This window comes from Brachyistius frenatus, unplaced genomic scaffold (assembly GCF_029030835.1).
Source record: "Brachyistius frenatus isolate BFR_SWC_R1_liver_20210118 unplaced genomic scaffold, ASM2903083v1 Contig_423, whole genome shotgun sequence".
In the NCBI taxonomy this organism is placed as follows: Eukaryota; Metazoa; Chordata; class Actinopteri; family Embiotocidae; genus Brachyistius; species Brachyistius frenatus.
This window is the reverse complement of record NW_027211022.1, coordinates 89,098-110,386: the sequence shown is the minus strand read 5'-3', so window position 1 is coordinate 110,386 and position 21,289 is coordinate 89,098. Positions and strand designations below refer to the sequence as shown.

Below are 21,289 nucleotides of genomic sequence, written 5' to 3'. Positions count from 1 at the left end.
TTCTGGAGTGGAAATTACTGCATGGGCTCAGGAACACTTGTGAAAACCATCGTCTGTGAACACAGTTCATCGCTGCGTCCACAAATGCAGGTTAAAACTCTCCAAAGAAATCAGATAGAAACATGATCCAGAAACACCGCCGCCTTCTCTGGACCGAGATCATTGAAGATGGACTGAGGTGAAGTGGAAAACTATCCTGAGGTCTGATGGATCACAATCTGAGATTCTGTTTGGAAATCATGGATGCTGCATCCTCCAGGTTAAAGAGGAGAGGGACCATCCAGCTTGTTATCAGCTCAGTTCTAAAGCCAGCATCTGTGATGGTACACGGATGTATTAGTGCACATGGCATGGGTAGCTTGAACATCTGGAAGGAAGCATTAATGCTGAATGATATATTCAGGTTTTGGAGCAACATATGCTGCCATCCAGACAACGTCTCTTTCAGGGAAGGTCTTGTTTATTTCAGCAGAACAACGTCCAACCACATTCTGCACGTATTCCAACAGCATGGTTCTCTAGTAGAAGAGTCTGCTGATAAACTGGCCTCCTGCAGTCCAGACCTGTCAATCATTGAAAACATCTGGAGCATCAGGACATGAACAATACAACAAAGGAGACCCTGAACTGTTGAGCAGCTGTAATCCTCTATGAGACCAGAATGGGACCACATTTCACTTTCAAAACTCCAGAAACTGGTCTCCTCAGTTCCCAAACATTTACAGAGTGTTGTTAAAAGAAGAGGTGATGCAGCTCAGTGGTGAACAACTTTACTGGCATGAAATTAAAAATGAGCATATAGTTTTCACAAAACAATAATATTTCTCACTTTCAACATTTGATATGTTGTCTTGTCATATTAAATATGAGTTTATATGATTTACAAATCATTGCATTCTTTATTTATTTACATTTTACACAGCATCACAACTTTTTTGGAAATAGGGTTGTGCTATATGAAGAACTATATTAATACACTATATGAAGAACTATATGAAGTAATATATAGAGAACTATACGAAGAATTATATTTAGAACTATATGAAGAATTATATTTAGAACTATATGAAGAACTGTATGAATATACTATATTAATATATTATTTGAAGAACTATATGAATATACTATATAAGGAACTATATAAATATATTAAATAAAGAACTATATAGAGGAGATCCCACATGATGCTGGCCAGAGGGTGTACATTATTTTCAGATCTGACATTTCCTCATCACTTCTGAATCAACACTCACAGCTGGAAGGCTGCTGGTTTCAGCTCTTACTAGGCTACAACTTCTACTGTTGCTGATGTTATTATGTTTGTTACATGATTAACAAAGACAGTGCCAACACACACTCAACATTCACACCAGAAGACCACGGTATAAACGGGATAATCGTCTGTGACCGGTGCATGTTTAAAAAATAACCAAACTCTACAGAGGCCAATTGTCATCAGCCGATGTATCACATGATCATTTTCAATAACAGCATGTCTTCTTCTGACTTGTCGTTGCCTACTGAAGAATCTCTTAACAACATCCAAGCCAGAAGCACAGAGACAAAAAAAAAAAAAAAAATGCCAGTGGAAGAAGATTTAATAAAATACAGATAGCTGTACAGGACAAGCTGAAGACAATACAGTACTCAGAGGCCATATTTACGGTGAAAAGGTTATTGGTCTCTGTAATCAGGAAGTGCAGCTCAAACTAAATCAAAACTTCAGCTATGTGAGATAAATCAGTACTTTGCTAAAGTATAATACGAAGAGAAGTGTATGTTGCTGTTGTGTTGACGTCTGCTTCCTTTTTGAATTGTGTTTTCTGCACCGCAGCCCAATAAGCTTGGCGATAGGGCTTAATTTGCATAAGTATTCATTTGTGGTTTGATGCCACAAAGATGTAGTCAGGATCATAAAATATTCAGGATTAAATCTGCATGTATGGAAGCGTCTGCAGAGTAAAAACATGACATTACAAACTAGTTATGGTACACATAACAGTTACGTCTACGAACACACCAGCAGAAACAGAGCCGCATCGTTTATGATCACCTTTGTTCCCCCATCTTTCAGTGTGTGGTCAGAGATTACAGGGACCGACAACTCTTTACACAAATACAAAGCATGAAACTATTGTATTAAGAAAGACATGACAAATTTCAAACGTGTCCGTTTTATAAGAGATTAAAAGATGATGTGCTGACGGTACATTGACAGCTTTTGCTGGTTGTTGTTGAGATGCCTGAATGTTGCTGACAAATGTATTGTAGAGTCTCTTTGCTAAACTTTTCTTGACATTAACTGATTTTAAACCATATTTTGGTGTTACTACATATGTATGTCTTGATGCAGAAAGGCTACATTGCTCAGTGTATATTGTATTTGCATATGCTTTTTGCTGCAAATGATAGTTCAAGGTGAGCTGGATGAACATAAATTATACAAAATCTATTTCACCCAAACATTTCTCTGAAAAAATATGGTTGAGTCAGACAGCTCACAAACATTTCATTTTCCAGTGACCCTGAATGATGAATGATGCTCCTGCCTCAAAGAACTCGACAGTTTCCAGGACAATCTAACAAGTTCAGGTTTTTAAGAAGAGTGCCTAAAACTAGAGCACCAGTGGACAATGCCGACTGTTGTCTGAAATATTACATGACTTCTACAACAACACAGATTTCCACACATGAAAGTATTTTATTATTTTATATGACTGAAAAACACAAGTGCTACAAAGGAACATCCATTTTTATAATGTGAAGCTACAGGATCCTGTTACATTAGTTTAAGCTCAAATTTTGCCATTTTATTCTATTTTCCAGCAATTATTTCAAAGATTATATAACACGGCATTTGTAGACCAGTATTTCGCTTAATGTATTCCACTTTTGTGGTTTTCATATTAATTCTATACTTCAAGACTTTTCAAAGAGATAAACACTGCTGGTTTTAATAAAGACATTCTTAATCATTATTTGCACAGCCTTGATATTTCCAGCTACTCTGAAAAGCAGCCTATAAAAGCTCGGTACTTTCTTGAACTTAGGTTCAGCTGACATTCAACAGCTTTGTTTTACATTCATGTTTGTATGCTTCATTGTCAAAGTACAGCTTACGGATCTCAAGGATTACTTGCTGATGTTTAAAAAGTTTGTGAACGGCCCTGCTGTGTCTCTTTAGGACTGAATAAAACGGGCTTTTCACTGTGTATTCCTCATGCAAGTACTTAAGAACAATAAAAGATGTATATGAAAAACATTTGCCAGCTTTGTTTGTGTACATGAACATGATTATAGTACGATGATGCAATATGAATATGAATGAATGAAAATTAGATTACTTGGGTGCACAGAAGACATTTAGCCTCAGAGTGGGACGAGAGGAAAGTTTCTGAATTAAAAAAATGGAAATGGTTCATCTTGTGGAGAAAAGATCAGAAAGTTGTGAATTCAATTCAATTCAATTCAATTCAATTCAATTCAATTCAATTCAATTCAATTCAATTCAATTCAATTCAATTCAATTTTATTTATATAGCGCCAAATCACAACATAGGTTATTTCATGGCACTTAACACGTTAAAGTCTTTACAGCAAGACTTTACAATATTATACAGAGAAACCCAACAATTCAACAATTCAATAATTCCCACATAAACTAGGAGGGGAAAAAAACTCCTCTTTAAGGGAGAAAAACCTCCAACAGAGGGAAGAAAAACTCCCTTTAACATGAAGAAACCTCCGACAGAACCAGGCTCAGAGGTGGGCGGAGCATCTGTTAACAGAACCAGGCTCAGAGGTGGGGGGAGCATCTGTTAACAGAACCAGGATCAGAGGTGGGCGGTCATCTGCCTCGACTGATTGGGGTGAGAGGAGAGCAGAGAGAGAAAAGGACAGCAACAAGCGCAGAGCAGAGACATGCAGCTCCATGACCTGAGCCAGCCCTAACTATAGGCTTTATCAAGAAGGAACGTTTTGAGTCTAATCTTAAAGCTAGAGAGGGTTTCTGCCCCTCCAACACAAACTGGGAGCTGGTTCCACAGGGGAGGAGCCTGAACACTGAAGATCCGCCTCCCATTCTACTTCTGGAAACTCTAGGAACCACAAGCAGATCAGCGTACTGAGAGAGAAGTGCTCTGCTAGGATTATATGGGTCTATAAGATATCTAAGATATGATGGAGCCTGGTCATGTAGAACTTTGTAAGTCATCAAGAGAATTTTAAATTCTATTCTTGATTTAACAGGAAGCCAGTGAAGAGAAGCTAAAACTGGAGAAATATGATCTCTCTTGTTAAATCCCGTCAGTACTCTTGCTGCAGCATTTTGGATCAGCTGCAGGTTTTTAATGAGTAATTTGGACATCCTAACAACAAGGAATTACAATAATCTAGTCTAGAAGTAACAAACGCATGAATGAGTTTTTCTGCATCACACTGAAGAAGGATTTTCCTGATTTCATTAATATTACGTAGATGAAAGAAGGCAGTTCTGGAGATTTGCTTTATATGGTGTCTACAAGAACTTCTGTTTAATTGGGATGGGATCTAATATGGAAGTATTAATTAAACAGAATACTTCCTTAAAAAGTTTAGTTGGGATGAGATCTAACAGACAGCTAGAGGATCCAGATGAAGAAATAATTCTAGTTAACTCAGAGAGCTCAATAGGAGAGAAATATTCCAAGTTTACATCTGGTCCTACAGTTGCTTTCAGGGCTGCTGTTGCTTAACATCACATCAGTGATGGTGTCAGGAAGGGTCGGCCCGATTCTCTCCCTGATAGTAAGAATTTTATTAGTAAAGAAGTTAATGAAGTCATTACTGCTGAGAGCTGAAGGAATAGAGGGCTCAACAGAACTGGGACTCTTTGTCAGCCTGCTACAGTGCTGAAAAGAAACCTGGGGTTGTTCTTGTTGTCCTCTATTAATGATGAATAATATAAAGTTCTGGCCTTACGAAGAGCTTTCTTATATAATATTAGACTCTCCTTCCAGGCAGGTGAAATTCTTCTAAATTAGTGGAACTCCATTTCCTTTCCATCTTTCTAGTCGCTGCCTAGCAGAGCGTAGTTCTGAGTTGTACCATGGAGACAACTTCCTCTGGTTCATGACTCTCTTCTTCAGAGGGGCGACATCATCTAGAGTTGTAGCAGAGATACTGCAGTGTTTTCTAGCACTAAGATCAACGTAGATGTCTTCCACTGCTTTAACACACGGCATCGAAGAGGATAAACATGTAACTGCTTCCTTAAACTTGGCCACGGCATCATCAGACAAACATCTGCTCTGATGGGATTTATTCCCACATGCTGTCCTCCATTACTGGAACTTCACATGTTAATAAAAAGTGGTCTGACAGAACAGGGTTTTGAGGAAATACGATAAAACGTGTACTTTCCGTGTGCCAGCAGCAGATGGAGGGAGTGGTTACCACGGTGACGGGGTTTATTTACATGCTGAGAGCTTATTAGCTCTCAGCATGTAAATAAACCCCAGTGGAATAATAAGCTGAAAGTAGAACTGAGGCTGTCATTCATCCACATAAACGTTAATGTCTCCCACTATCATCATGTTACCTGAACTCAGCACCAAATCACATAAAAGTCACAGTTCAGGTGGAAGATGTGAATCAGGACCAGCTGGGCAACAAACAACAACTAATAATAATAAACAAACAACAACTAATAGTAATAATAATAAACAATAAACAGACAACAACTAATAGTGATAATAATAAACGATAGATAGATAGATAGATAGATAGATAGATAGATAGATAGATAGATAGATAGATAGATAGATAGATAGATAGATAGATAGTTACTTTATTAATCCCCAAGGGGAAATTTTTTCGCTACAGCAGCATTTGTAGATACAGGAAAGAAATAAAATAACAGTAAAAAATATTAAATATAAAAATGCACAGTATATACAATAAATATAATAAAATAAAATAGAATAATTAAATTAAATTAAAACTAACTAAACAATAGTGCAAAGTTTGTTTTTTCTTTTTTTTTAATATAAATAATATATATATATATAACATAAACAACAACTAATACAATCGGTTCTGTGTTTTCCAGTTCGGTCAGAGTCAGACTTTAAAATGAACAATGAAGTTCAGAGAGAGATATGCAACACTTTCTGTCAAAAAGGTATTTATGACCAGATTTACGACCTGCCAAGTGATTTATGACCCATAAGTCCCGCCCCCTTTTATGACTTCCTCCAATCACGCAACCCCTTTGATCTTAGTCCCACTCCCTTCTTTATGACTTTGATCTTAGCTGTCAATTGATTTATGACCTATTGATCTTAGTCCGGTGTAGTTTGATGTTGATTTTACAACCTGTAATAAACTAGATAATTACCCTGGGAAAGGAAGGAAGGATTTTATGATCCATTGATCTTAGTCCGGCGCCCTTTGATGACCCCAGGAAGGAAGGAAGGTATGAGGCTTTGATCTTAGCTGACTTTAGCCCCCATACACACTTCCCCCTCCTGATCACGTGGCCCCAGGGGTAGAGTTTAAAACGAAACAATGGGAGGTCGGCTTTATAGGGAGCGAATGGATTCATACGGTCAAAATGAAGTCGCCGCTCCAAGTACCACCATGACAACAGGTAACTAAAAAGTTAAACCATCCAAGTCTCTGATTATTCAATCCATTGGTCCAGAATCAAACAATGTCCATGCAAGCACTGTTTAGCAAACATTTAGGGTATCGTGTCAGACAGTCAGCCTTCAACCACAGAGCACACAGATCTTTGTAAGTCACCAAGTTAATGACAGTTGTCAGGTCAGATGTCAGGAGACCTGTCATTTGCTACTGGTAACCTGTAATCCAGTACTACCTGTTTCAGGGTTGGGCGATTGGCGATTAAACCAGTCTCCATTTATGGAGACCGGTGAGGAGAGTGGCTGGACACCCTGGTGGAATCAAAAACAAGATTCATCTCTAAGGGGCGTATGAGCTCATGTATGAGCCATCAGCCATCCAGCAACTCTCTTCAGCTTACTGACACTGGATAGACGAAGTTCATTAGCCCTGTAAAGCAAGTAGTCTAGGAGAGGGACCGCCGATATAAGAAATGAAATTTCCCCTCGGGGATTAATAAAGTGTATAAAATCAAATAAAATCAAAATCAAAAAATAAGCGTCCCCCTTCCAATCCGCACCAGGACAGCGTGGAAGGGCAGGCCTACAACCAGCATGGAAAAATCACAAAGCCAAAGGCCCCCAGTCCCCAGCAGCTCTATTATCCCAGACCAAGGTGGCAGTCTGACCAGAAATGGAGCAGGGGTGCTAAGAATCTCTGGGTAAAGACAGGCCATGAACGCAATCTGAATGTAGGAACGTATAATATCAGGACGCTGATGCAAGAGAAACTCCTGGAATTGGAGGAGGAACTAGAGGGGATCAAATGGGACATCGTAGGAATCAGTGAAGTTCGTAGGAAGGGCGAGCAGTTTGAAGAACTAAAAAGTGGACAACATTTTTACCATATTGGAATTGAAAGACAAAAGTAAAGCAGGGGTAGGATTCCTTGTGCATAGAAACCTAGCAGGAAATGTAATATAAATAAAAGGAATAAATGAATGTTTGGCACAACTCACACTGAAAATTAACAAAAGGTATAAAGTAAAGATTATTCAGGTGTATGCACCAACATCTACCTATGGGGATGAAGAAGTAGAACAACTTTATGAAGACAGGGAGGCTGTGGTTCAGTCGGTAGAGTGGGTTGCACACTAATTGGAAGGTTGGTGGTTCAATCCCCAGCTCCTCCTGTCCACATGCCTAAGTGTCCTTGAGCAAGACACTGAACCCTAAAAAAAATTGCTCCCGATGGTGAACCATCAGTGTGTTGTAAGTCATTTTGGATAAAAGCGTCAGCTAAATGAAATGTAATGTTATGTAAAAAGACATCGCAAACTTGTTAGAGTAAGGAAATGCACAGTTTAAAATACTAATGGGAGACTTCAACACTAAGGTGGGGAAAAATGAAGATGGAGAAGAGGAAGCAGTTGGAAACTTTGGTACGAACAACAGGAGATAGACTTGTGGAATTTGCCATAAGCAACAAATTGAACATTTTGAATACCTTCTTTAAGAAGAGGGATTCAAGGAAGTAGACTTGGAAAAGTCCAGATGGGAGAACAAAGAACGAAATAGACTTCATACTGTCAAACAAATTAAATAACATTCAAAGATGTCACAACTGTTGTGAGGTGAGGTGTAACCGGACCCAAACGCAGGCACGCCGACTCAGATAACAGGCAGGATAGAGGTCAAAACAGTCTTTATTGTTCAACAGGGGTGGTACCTAAAGTCTATGTCTTTCCTCCCGAGTCGGGAGGGAAACTCCACCGACTCTCACCGGGGCGAAGCCATCAGAAGTCACAGTTTATGTAGCTGCGTCTCTGAATGGAGACAGAAACACTGATGGGTGTTATAACACTATGCTGCCACCATGTGGTGAATAGCAACACTTCCACCTCCACCTCAGCCACTCCCACCGTCTGTTGTTGGTGTTTCCATGGCAACAGCCTTTTGTTACCTGGTGCAGGTGAGAAGCAGCCAAAACAAACAACAGAGGAGAAGAGCCAAAGCGCACGAAACATGAGCAGCTTCGTCTCCAGGTAGGACTTCTCTTTATCTATAGTCACCTGTCCACACACTTCATATCCACATGTCCACATTTTTCATGTCCACCTGTCCCAGCAGGGATGTCCAGGTGAAGAGCATGAAGCAGACAGTGAGACATGCTGAGAAGTACCTTGGGGAGATCTGCTCCCTGCTGGCCTCCTACACCAGGAAGACGGCCCGGCTCAGAGACAAGGCCGACCTGCTGGTTGCGCTGCTCTTCGATGTGTCCAGCACACAGGACCCTGAGCTGCAGGTCGGCCTGAAGAATCTGGCTGAAGACCTGGCCATGGTGCAGGACTACAGGCAGGCTCAGGTCAGAGAGGCTGCAGGACTGTAGGAGCTGCAGGAACTCCTTTTCTGGAGCGAGTTCTTAAGCAAGTGCTCATTATTAAAGTGAAGACTTTGTTGTTGTTAAAGTAACTAGTTTGTTGTTGTTAAAGTGGAGACTTTGTTGTTGTTAAAGTGAATAGTTTGTTGTTGTTAAAGTGAATAGTTTGTTGTTGCAGGTAGAGAGACTGGAGACGAGAGTCGTCAGTCCTCTAAAAGCCTACGGAGACATCGTGAAAATTAAATGGGTGAGTTTTGATGTTTGTATGAAACATGATTGACTGATAATCCCTCATTAATGTAAAAAGTCACTTCTTGGATCTCATAATAAGGATGGTGGAAGATAATAATCAATCAGAAACCCATTCATAAAAACAATTAGCAAAGAATATTTGAAATTATAAAAGTATCACTACAATGAATGCTATGATATTATTCAACTGTACAAATTAAGAAAAAAGACGACAATAATTATTTGGCACAAAATTGTCAGTGTGTGTGTGATAGAGAGAAAGTGTGTGTGTGTGTGTGTGTGTGTGTGTGTGTGTGTGTGTGTGTGTGTGTGTGTGTGTGTGTGTGTGTGTGTGTGTGTGTGTGTGTGTGTGTGTGTGGTTTCGGTTCTCACCTAAGAATAACAAATCATTATCAAAATCCAGAATCTCAGTGAAGTGATGTTTCTTCGTAAAGTCACGTGATGTTTCTTCATAAAGTCACATATTATTTCTAAAGTCATGTGATGTTTCTTCATAAAGTCACGTGATGTTTCTAAATAAAGTCACGTGATGTTTCTTCATAAAGTCACGTGATGTTTCTTCATAAAGTCACGTGATGTTTCTTCATAAAGTCACGTGATGTTTCTTCATAAAGTCACGTGATGTTTCTTCGTAAAGTCACGTGATGTTTCTTCATAAAGTCACGTGATGTTTCTTCATAAAGTCACGTGATGTTTCTTCATAAAGTCACATGATATTTCTAAAGTCATGTGATGTTTCTTCATAAAGTCACGTGATGTTTCCAAATAAAGTCATGTGATGTTTCTTCATAAAGACACGTGATGTTTCTAAATAAAGCCACGTGATGTTTCTAAATAAAGTCACGTGATGTTTCTTCATAAAGTCACGTGATGTTTCTTCATAAAGACACGTGATGTTTCTAAATAAAGTCACGTGATGTTTCTTCATAAAGTCACGTGATGTTTCTAAATAAAGTCACGTGATGTTTCTTCATAAAGATGTTTTCTTCATAAAGTCACGTGATGTTTCTTCATAAAGTCACGTGATGTTTCTAAATAAAGTCACGTGATGTTTCTTCATAAAGTCACGTGATGTTTCTTCATAATGTCACGTGATGTTTCTTCATAAAGTCACGTGATGTTTCTTCATAAAGTCATGTGATGTTTCTTCATAAAGTCACGTGATGTTTCCAAATAAAGTCACGTGATGTTTCTTCATAAAGTCACGTGATGTTTCTTCATAAAGTCACCTGATGTTTCTTCATAAAGTCACCTGATGTTTCTTCATAAAGTCACGTGATGTTTCTAAATAAAGTCACGTGATGTTTCTAAATAAAGTCACGTGATGTTTCTTCATAAAGTCACGTGATGTTTCTTCGTAAAGTCACGTGATGTTTCTTCATAAAGTCACATGATGCTTCTTCATAAAGTCACGTGATGTTTCTTCGTAAAGTCACGTGATGTTTCTTCATAAAGTCACGTGATGTTTCTTCATAAAGTCACGTGATGTTTCTAAATAAAGTCACGTGATGTTTCTTCATAAAGTCACGTGATGTTTCTAAATAAAGTCACGTGATGTTTCTTCATAAAGTCACCTGATGTTTCTTCATAAAGTCACGTGATGTTTCTAAATAAAGTCACGTGATGTTTCTAAATAAAGTCACCTGATGTTTCTTCATAAAGTCATGTGATATTTCTAAAGTCACGTGATGTTTCTTCATAGTCACGTGATGTTTCTTAAAATCAGGTGATGTTTCTTTATAAAGTCACGTGATGTTTCTTAAAGTCAGGTGATGTTTCTAAATACAGTCACGTGATGTTTCTTCATAAAGTCACGTGATGTTTCTTCATAATGTCACGTGATGTTTCTTCATAAAGTCACGTGATGTTTCTAAATAAAGTCATGTGATGTTTCTAAATGAATTCACGTGATGTTTCTTAATAAAGTCATGTGATGTTTCTTTATAAAATCACGTGATGTTTCTTAATAAAATCACGTGATGTTTCTTCATAAAATCACGTGATGTTTCTTCATAAAGTTACGAGAGATTATTTTTGTCATTGTACTCAGAACAGTGAATCTCAGTTCAGCCACTCTTTAAAGTGTTCAACAGAAAGAACAAGTCAGAATCAACAACAATGATGTTTCTGTTGTTTCTCCATCAGACTGATCTGAACAAGTTCAGCGCTGATCTGAACAAAGAGAATAAGGAGCTGCAGAAACTGGACAAGATCAGATTGAAGAACCCTGAAGATCGACACGGCATCGTATCCTTCACACACACACACACACACACACACACACACACACACACACACACACACACACACACACACACACACACACACACACGCAAACACACACACACACCGATTGTTGTCAGAATTAAAACGTAATATCCGAGAACATACGTGTGCGCTGCGTGTTAATATTCTCTTATATTGTGTTTACATATGGAGACAATTTATTTTTATTATATGTTATAATAGTTTTACATTCAGGCATCACATGTTAAAATGTTTGAAACTTAAATGATTAGAGAATATTTCCTTGACCAGACCCTTCAGTCTCAGGTATTTAACATTATTGATATTATTTTAAAATCTACACAGGAGGGTCATGACTCTCCTGACCCCTGACCCCTGACACCTTACCCTTGACCCTTGACCCTGAGATAAACTGTTATATTTATATTTACAGGCTGAAGTTAATGCTCAGAAGGCCTCAAACAACGCTCAGCGCAGCATCACACATCTGGAGGAGACGATCACGGACTTCCAGAAACACAAACTAGAGGACATTAAGGTCTCTCTCTCACACACACACACACACACACACACACACACACACACACACACACACACACACACACACACACACACACACACACACACACACACACACACACAGACAGACAGACACACACACACACACAGACACACACAGATAGACAGATAGACAGACACACACACACAGACACAAACACACACACACACACACACACACACACACACACACGACACACACACACACACACACACACACACACACACACACACACACACACACACACACACACACACACACACACACACACACACACACACACACACACACACACACACACACACACACACACACACACACACACACACACACACACACACACACTCAGACATACAGACGCACACACACATATAAAACACATGGACACACAAAAACAGACACAGTCCAGCAGGTGAATTTTCAGTGTTTCAACATGGTTGTTTGTTGTTTGCTTCATCAGAGGATCTTCATCGACTTCGTCACCGTGGAGATGCTCTTCCACTCTAAAGCTCTGGAGGTCTACACACACACGTACCACAACCTGGAGGCCGTGAACACCGAGAAGGACCTGGAGGTAACAAGAACATGGGGGGAGAGGTAGCAGAGGGAGGGGCCAGGGGAGGGAGGAGACAGTGAAGGGAGAGGCAGGGGAGGGAGGGGCCAGGGGGGAGGAGACAGTGAAGGGAGAGGCAGGGGAGGGAGGGGCCAGGGGGGGAGGGGGCAGCGGAGGGAGGAGCCAGGGAAGGGAAGGGCCAGGGGAGGGAGGGGCAGCGGAGGGAGGTGGCAGTGGAGGGAGGGGCCAGGGGAGGGAGGGGGCAGCTGATGCAGCAGCAGCACGTTAATCTACCACATTTCTCTAACAGGAAGTAGAACCATCCTGCTGCTGGACAGAAGAACATGTGTGTTAAACAGAGCAAATAAAAACATTCATGTTGAGTCAAACGACCAAAAAGAGCAGCAGATGTGTTGCAGGTGATTCATTAGAGGAGACAGATGTGTCCAGTCTGAGACGACCCAACACACTACAGGAAGTTCAGAAGCGTACGAACACAGAAAGAGACGGCATCTCTGTCCTCTTGTCTCCACAGCTGTTCAGTGGACGAATCAAGATGTCCGACTCTCTGGCTGGACCTCTGGACTCCCCTCTGAGCAGCCACTCTGCTCCCTTCATCAACCGCCTTCCCAGTCCTCCCCTAGCCTCCCTGAAAACCCACAGACTCAGGTCCATGTTGGCCTCCACCACCGGCCAAACCCACGGACGGCAGCAGTATCCAGACACAGCCAGCAGGGTGAGCGCTCATGTACCCGTTACCATAGTAACAGAACAGACTTTATCTCTGCTCTGGGCAGTTTGAACTGTTGTCATGAAGCCCATCAGTCACTGAGCCACTGACTTTCATTTTCAGTCTCACAACACCTTACAGCACCAGAGAGCCATGGAGGAGCAGCTGGAGCAGGAGGAAGAGGAAGAAGAGGAAGAAGAGTATAAATCAGAGATAGAGCAGGGTCAGCACACCAGCAGGCAGTCTTATGCTGCTCACTACGCCCAGATGCACCGATGGCAAAAATGAAAGCCAAGGAAACATCCACACACGGCGCCTTATTCAGAGATGTGCTGCCCTCCACACTGAAATACAGCAAATCCCAGCATGCAACACTGGCTTCCATGGTTGTTGGTATCAAAGTGCATTAAGGTCTATGCAAAACTGTGTATATCTAATATTACAACCCTGTTCTTATAAAAGTAGTGACGCTGTGTAAAATGTAAATAAAAAAAGAATGTTATGATTTTTGTAAATAAACCCATATTTAATTATAAATAGACCAAAGACAACATTTCGAATGTCGAAAATGAGAAAATGTATTGTTTTATGAAAATAATTCTGATTTTGAATTTAATGGCAGCAACATGTCTCAAAAAAGTTTTGACAGGATCAACAAAAGACTGGAAAAGTTGTGTAAAGATAAAATAACGACTGGTGGAACAACTGATCAGGTTACCATGGCAACAGATCAGTAACATGATTGGGTATAAAAAGATGATTTCAGAGAGACAGCGTCTCAACAGTGAAGATGGGGAGAGGTTCACCACTTTGTGAAAGACTGTGTTGGAAAATAGTTCAACAATCTAAGAATAATGTTCCTCAACGTAAAACTACAAAGAATTAGTGGATTTCATCGTCTACGGTTCATAATATCATTAAAAGATTCAGAGAATCTGGAGAAATCTCTGAACACAAGGGACAAGGCTGGAAACCAATATTGGATGGTGGTGATCTTCGGGCCCTCAGGCAGCACTGCATTAAAAACACACTATTCTGGAGTGGAAATCACTGCATGGGCTCAGGAACACTTGTGAAAACCATCGTCTGTGAACACAGTTCATCGCTGCGTCCACAAATGATGTTAAAACTCTCCAAAGAAGAAACCAGATAGAAACATGATCCAGAAACACCGCCGCCTTCTCTGGACCGAGATCATTGAAGATGGACTGAGGTGAAGTGGAAATCTGTCCTGAGGTCTGAGGAACTGAGACCCTGAACTGTCGAGCAGCTGAAATCCTCTATCAGGCAAGAATGGGACCACATTTCACTTTCTAAACTCCAGAAACTGGTCTCCTCAGTTCCCCAACATTTCCAGAGTGTTGTTAAAAGAAGAGTTGATGCAGCTCAGTGGTGAACATGATCCTGGAACAACTTTATAAAGACGTGTTGCTGCATCAGATTCACAATGAGAAGATATTTAATAAAACATTAAAATGTCTGTTTCAACATTTGATATGTTGTCTTTGAACTATTTAATATTAAATATAGGTTTACATGATTGGTAAATCATCACATTTAGTTTTTATTTACATTTTACACAGCGTCCCAACTTTTTTTGGAAACAGGGTTTTAATAAGGTAACACTGAGGACAATAAACAGGATGTTTGATGAAGGTATAGTAAGAGCTGTTTGCTTTTAATCTCCGTTAGAAATAAGCACAAAAACATTTGATGCATGAAAACCACGTGCTCCATGTTCCTCCACCACCTCAATTTGACAGTCTTATTTATTTCATAAAGGAGACACCTGTGTTTGCACTGAACATATTTTGTGTGGTAAAGTGCACAATCATCCAATATTAATGTAATTATGTCATTTAAATAACAGCTGTCTTTTGATATGGAAAAGGTCAAAGGTGCTCAGAGGTGGATTCCTTCCAATAAAACTTCATCATCAGAGTGGCTTTTCAAAGATGTATAAAACTTTACTGTCATCACATAATAATCAATGAAAAACAAGACCATGAAAGATTCACAGACAACTGCAAGAGAAGCCAAACGTCCCGTTTCGCCTTGTAGGCACACTGGAGTTTGTCCACCATGTGTGTGTGTGGGTGTGTGGGTGGGGGTGGGTGGGGGTGTGGGTATGTGTGTGTGTGTGTGTGTGTGTGTGTGTGTGTGTGTGTGTGTGTGTGTGTGTGTGTGTGTGGGGGTGTGTGTGTGTGGTGTGTGTGTGTGTGGTGTGTGTGTGTGGTGTTGGTGTGTGGGTGTGGGGTGTGTGTGTGTGTGGGTGTGTGTGGGGGTGTGTGTGTGTGTGTGTGTGTGTGTGTGTGTGTGTGTGTGTGTGTGTGTGTGTGTGTGTGTGTGTGGGTGGGTGTGGGTGGGTGTGTGTGTGTGGGGGGTGTGGGTGTGTGTGTGTGTGGGGGTGTGTGTGTGTGGGTGTGTGTGTGTGTGGTGTGTGTGTGTGTGTGTGTGTGTGGGGTGTGTGTGGGGGGTGGGGGGTGGGGGTGTGTGGGTAGGTGTGTGTGTGGGGTGTGTGTGTGTGGGTGTGGGGTGGGTGTGGGTGTGGGGTGTGGGTGTGTGGGTAGGTGTGTGTGTGGGGTGTGTGTGTGGTGTGTGTGCGGGGTGTGTGTGTGTGGGTAGGTGTGTGTGTGTGTGTGGGGTGTGTGTGGTTGGGTGTGGGTGTGGGTGTGGGGGTAGGTGTGTGTGGGGGGTGGGTGTGGGTGTGAGGTGTGTGGGTGGGTGGGTGGGTGTGTGGTAAGAGATTTTGCCAGCAGGACAGAGACAGAGCAAAGTTATCCTGCTGATCTGAGTCTGAACTGGTGGAGCAGCAGTGAGGTGGAGGAACCAGAGGACTCTGGGAGCAGCAGGCTCCATGTTGACGATGATCTACGTGGATCTCCGCAGGACATCAGCTAAGTCCGAGGCCTCAGAAACGTGGCTACATATAAACTCGCCCTCTGTTGCTTTGAATGTAAGTGGATACAATATGTTTAGAAGAGATAGATCTAGTGGTAAAGGAGGAGGAGCAATGTTTTACATTAAAGAACACCTTAATTGTAGCCAGATTGAGTGGTCAAGTGATGTCAAATTGGAATGTATTGGTCTGAAAGTGTCACTATCATCTCAAATGTCTCTTACTCTTATCTACAGACCACCATTGTCCAAATGTGAATTTTATGATCAGCTTAATTCCATGTTAAAGGAATTTGACTTTGAAGAGGTTATATTAATGGGTGATTTTAATGTAAATTGGGAGGATAAATCTGGAAGAAAATCCCTAAAATGTACAATTGATTGTTTTAATATGACTCAGTTAGTGAACAAACACACAGTCCCAGATTGATTTGATTTTTTAGCAATAAACCAGAAAGAATGATCAAAACACACAATATGGTAACTGGTATGTCTGACCATAATTTAATACTTTTAACAAGAAAACTTGCAAAGAAATGTTTTAAAATCTCTTTACCAGAAAGGCTTATCAATTAAGAATACCGAAAGGTGACCAACATTTATTTGAGGATGCTATACAGGGATTGCAAGTGTGGAGGAAGACAGCAACATCTTATCCACAATACAGACCACAATTAACAGTTTCCTTAAAAAAGCCAAAATTAAACAAAATCAAAAGAACACACTTCCATGGCTAAATAGTGACATCTGGAATTTAATGAAAAAACGGGACTACGCGTTAAAACTGGCACTCAAGTCTAAATTAGGAAATGATAGGCAGAAATTCATAATGCTGAGAAACCAGGTAACGAAAGAACTTAGAAACGCAAAAGCACTTTTTTTTTTTATCAAGATCATTGATAAAGCAGGGGGGAATTCTAAAATAATATGGGATAATCTAAAGAAGTTAACAGACAAACATAACAGCAATTCAATGAAGCAACTTAAAATGAATGTGAATGGCTGTCTTGCACAAGATGAAGTTGTAATTTGTACAGCTTTCAATTCATACTTTATCAACTCAGTGGAAGCTTTAACTCAAAGTTCCAATATTGGTCAATTTCATCATACACCAGTATATGAAGGTCAACCATGCTTCTCTATTCAGGAAGTCTCTGAATCTATTGTCATCCGAGTTCTAGGCTCACTCAAGAATTCTAGGGCAAAAGATGTTTGTTTCTTCAGAAAAAAAAAGTCAATTCCAAAGGCACACTCCCTCACCCTATCACAAGCATTGTCAACAAATCTCTCAGCCAAAGTGTGTTTCCGAAAGGATGGAAATCAGCCACAGTAACACCCGTTTTTAAATCAGGAGATTCAACCGACGTCTCATTATCGGCCAATCAGTATTCTACCTGCTGTTTCCAAAATTGTTGAGAAATGTGTTGCAGAGCAACTTATTAAACACCTCAACAGCTCCATATCAGCTACATCCTATGCAGTTTGGTTACAGGGCTAATCATTCGACTGAAACAGCCAACTGTTTTCTCTTAGAGAATGTGAAGCTTAAAATGAATAAAGGGGGTTTAAAATAAAGGGTTTTTTCTTGACCTCAAGAAGACTTTTGATACGGTTAATCACAATGTCCTGATTAATAAACTGTCAAATTTTAACTTTTCCTGAGAGTCTCTTGCCTTGCTGAAATCCTACCTTGAAGGAAGAACCCAGTGTGTCAGAGTGGGTGATGTTTCATCATTTATTCTGAGATCTAACGTGGGAGTACCCCACGGTTCTATTTTAGGGCCTTTATTATTCAGTTTATACATTCATGATTTGCCGGGTGTGATATTCAAATGTACGCTGATGATAGTGATTTATGTGCATGCAAAGAACAAGCTGCACTGAAGTTTATGTCCACAATGACAAATGTAACTAAATGGCTTGCAAATTCCTGCCTTCACCTGAATGTTAAAAATACTGTTTGTATGTTCTTCACAAAGAGGGCTTGCAAAGTGTAACCAGAGCCAGATGTTTATGTTGCTAGTGAGAGGCTACAGATAGTGTCAGATTTTAAATATTTAGGATTTTTTTATTGATTCGAATCTCTTTTAAAAAGCAGGTAAAACATGTGACAAAGGTCTTCAAATTTAACCTCATGAATTTCAGATATAGAAGAAACAGTCTAACCATGCAGGCTGTGGAACTGTATTTTAATGCAATGATTATCCCCCATCTGACCTACTGCTTCGGAAGAATATGTTAGTATTAATAAAGCAACTCCTCCCAGTCATATTAATTATCATATTCCTAGAGATTCAGGCCGAGGAGGAGGAGGAGTGGCAGCAATCTTCCACTCAAGTTTATCAATTAATCCAAAGCCTAAATTTAGTTCTAAATCATTTGAGAGTCTGACTCTTCGTCTCTCACCCAAACTGGAAAGCAGAGAAACGGATTGTATTGTTGTTGTTTATCTCCCACCTGGTCCTTATTCAGAGTTTCTAACTGAATTCTGACTTTTGATCAGATTTAGTGCTGAGTTCAGATAAAGTGATGATAGTGGGAGACTTTAACATTCATGTTGACGTGGACAACGACAGCCTCAGTTCTACTTTCAGCTCATTATTAGATTCTATAGGCTTTTATCAGGATGTAAATAAACCCCGTCACCGTGGTAACCACACCCTTCATCGGGTTCTGTCGTATGGAAACTGAAAAAGTAATAGTATTTCCTCAAAACCCTGTTTTGTCGGACCACTTCTTATTAACATCTGAAGTTACAATAATGGACGACACAGCATGTGGGAATAAATCCCACTACAGTAGATGTCTGTCAGATGATGCCGTGGCCAAGTTTAAGGAAGCAGTTACATGTTTATCCTCTTCGATGCCGTGTGTTAAAGCAGTGGAAGACATCTACGTTGATCTTAGTCCCACACAAGTGGATCATCTGGTAGAAAACACTGCAGTATCTCTGCTACAACTCTAGATGATGTCGCCCCTCTGAAGAAGAGTCATGAACCAGAGGAAGTTGTCTCCATGGTACAACTCAGAACTACGCTCTGCTAGGCAGCGACTAGAAAGATGGAAAGGAAATGGAGTTCCACTAATTTAGAAGAATTTCACCTGCCTGGAAGGAGAGTCTAATATTATATAAGAAAGCTCTTCGTAAGGCCAGAACTTTATATTATTCATCATTAATAGAGGACAACAAGAACAACCCCAGGTTTCTTTTCATCACTGTAGCAGGCTGACAAAGAGTCCCAGTTCTGTTGAGTCCTCTATTCCTTCAGCTCTCAGCAGTAATGACTTCATTAACTTCTTTACTAATAAAATTCTTACTATCAGGGAGAGAATCGGGCCGACCCTTCCTGACACCATCACTGATGTGATGTTAAGTACAGCAGCCCTGAAAGCAACTGTAGGACCAGATGTAAACTTGGAACATTTCTCTCCTGTTGAGCTCTCTGAGTTAACTAGAATTATTTCTTCATCTGGATCCTCTAGCTGTCTGTTAGATCTCATCCCAACTAAACTTTTTAAGGAAGTCTTCCCTTTAATTAATACTTCCATATTAGATCAGATCAACCTATCTATTGTAACCGGCTATGTACCGCAGGCTTTTAAAGTGGCTGTAATTAAACCTTTACTTAAAAAGCCGACTCTTGATCAGCTGTTTTAGGAAACTACAGACCAATTTGCAACCGGACGTTTATTTCTAAAATCCTTGAAAAAGTTGTTTCAAATCAACTTTGTGATCATTTACAAAGGAATGATCTGTTTGAAGATGTTCAGTCTTTAGAGTTCATCATAGCACAGAAACAGCTCTGGTGAAAGTTACTAACGACCTTTCATTAGCCTCAGATAATGGACTCGTCTCTGTACGTGTTCTTCTGGACTTCAGTGCTGCTTTTGATACGATTGATCATACGATTTTATTACAGAGATTAGAAGACGTTATGAAGATTAAAGGGACTGCATTAGACTGGTTCAAATCCTACTTATCAGATAGATTTTTTTTATTTCACTTTATTAATCCCCGAGGGGAAATTTCTTCGCTGCAGCAGGGGGGCTCTCAGGGGGGAGCTGCTGCAACAGGCTGCCACTAGCGTGGCGCCAGGTAACCTGACCTGAGGTGCATGTTTTTGGATGATGGGAGGAAGCCGGAGAACCCACGCAAGCACAGGGAGAACATGCAAAATCCGCACAGAAAGGCCCAGGACCGGATTCGAACCCGGAACCTTTTTGCTGTGAGGCGACAATGCTAACCACTGCACCACCGTGCCGCCAAATTTCAGTTTGTTCATGTAAACAATGAGTCTTCCAGACAAACAAGAGTTAGTTATGGAGTTCCACAAGGCTCAGTGTTCGGCCTAATACTTTTTACTTTGTACATGCTTCCATTAGGAGATGTCATCAGGAAACACTGCATCAACTTCCATTGTTATGCAGATGACACTCAGCTATATCTTTCTATAAAACCAGATGAAACTAATCAGTTAGTAAAACTTGAAGCCTGCCTAAAAGACATCAAGTCCTGGATGACCAAAAACGTCCTGCTTCTAAATTCAGACAAAACAGAAGTTCTTGTACTTGGTCCTAAACACCTCAGAAACTCTTTCTGTAATCACTTAGTTACTCTAGATGACGTTGTCTTGGCCTCCAGCAGAACTGTGAGGAACCTTGGAGTCATCTTTGATGAGGATTTGTCCTTTAGACACCAGATAAAGCAAAACTCTAGAACTGCCTTCTTTCATCTATGTAATATTAATGAAATCAGGAAAATCCTTCCTCAGCTTGACGCAGAAAAACTCATTCATGCGTTTGTTACTTCTAGACTAGATTATTGTAATTCCTTGTTGTTAGGATGTCCAAATTACTCATTAAAAACCTGCAGCTGATCCAAAATGCTGCAGCAAGAGTACTGATGGGATTTAGCAAGAGAGATCATATTTCTCCAGTTTTAGCTTCTCCTCACTGGCTTCCTGTGAAATCAAGAATAGAATTTAAAATTCTCTTGATGACTTACAAAGCTCTACATGACCAGGCTCCATCATATCTTAGATATCTTATAGAACCATATAATCCTAGC

At 40.3% G+C, this 21,289-nt stretch overlaps 1 protein-coding gene across 1 annotated transcript; it reads left to right on the top strand.

Annotated features, from left to right (window-relative positions):
• Positions 1-8,712: 8,712 nt before the first annotated feature.
• On the top strand, positions 8,713-13,611 carry LOC138637017 (CBY1-interacting BAR domain-containing protein 2-like). The gene is made up of 8 exons (XM_069725435.1): positions 8,713-8,967; positions 9,161-9,229; positions 11,380-11,481; positions 11,782-11,787; positions 11,915-12,019; positions 12,501-12,614; positions 13,129-13,329; positions 13,447-13,611. The coding sequence occupies exons 1-8, from the start codon at positions 8,713-8,715 to the stop codon at positions 13,609-13,611; spliced, it is 1,017 nt and encodes a 338-aa protein (XP_069581536.1).
• The last annotated feature ends 7,678 nt before the right edge of the window (positions 13,612-21,289 follow it).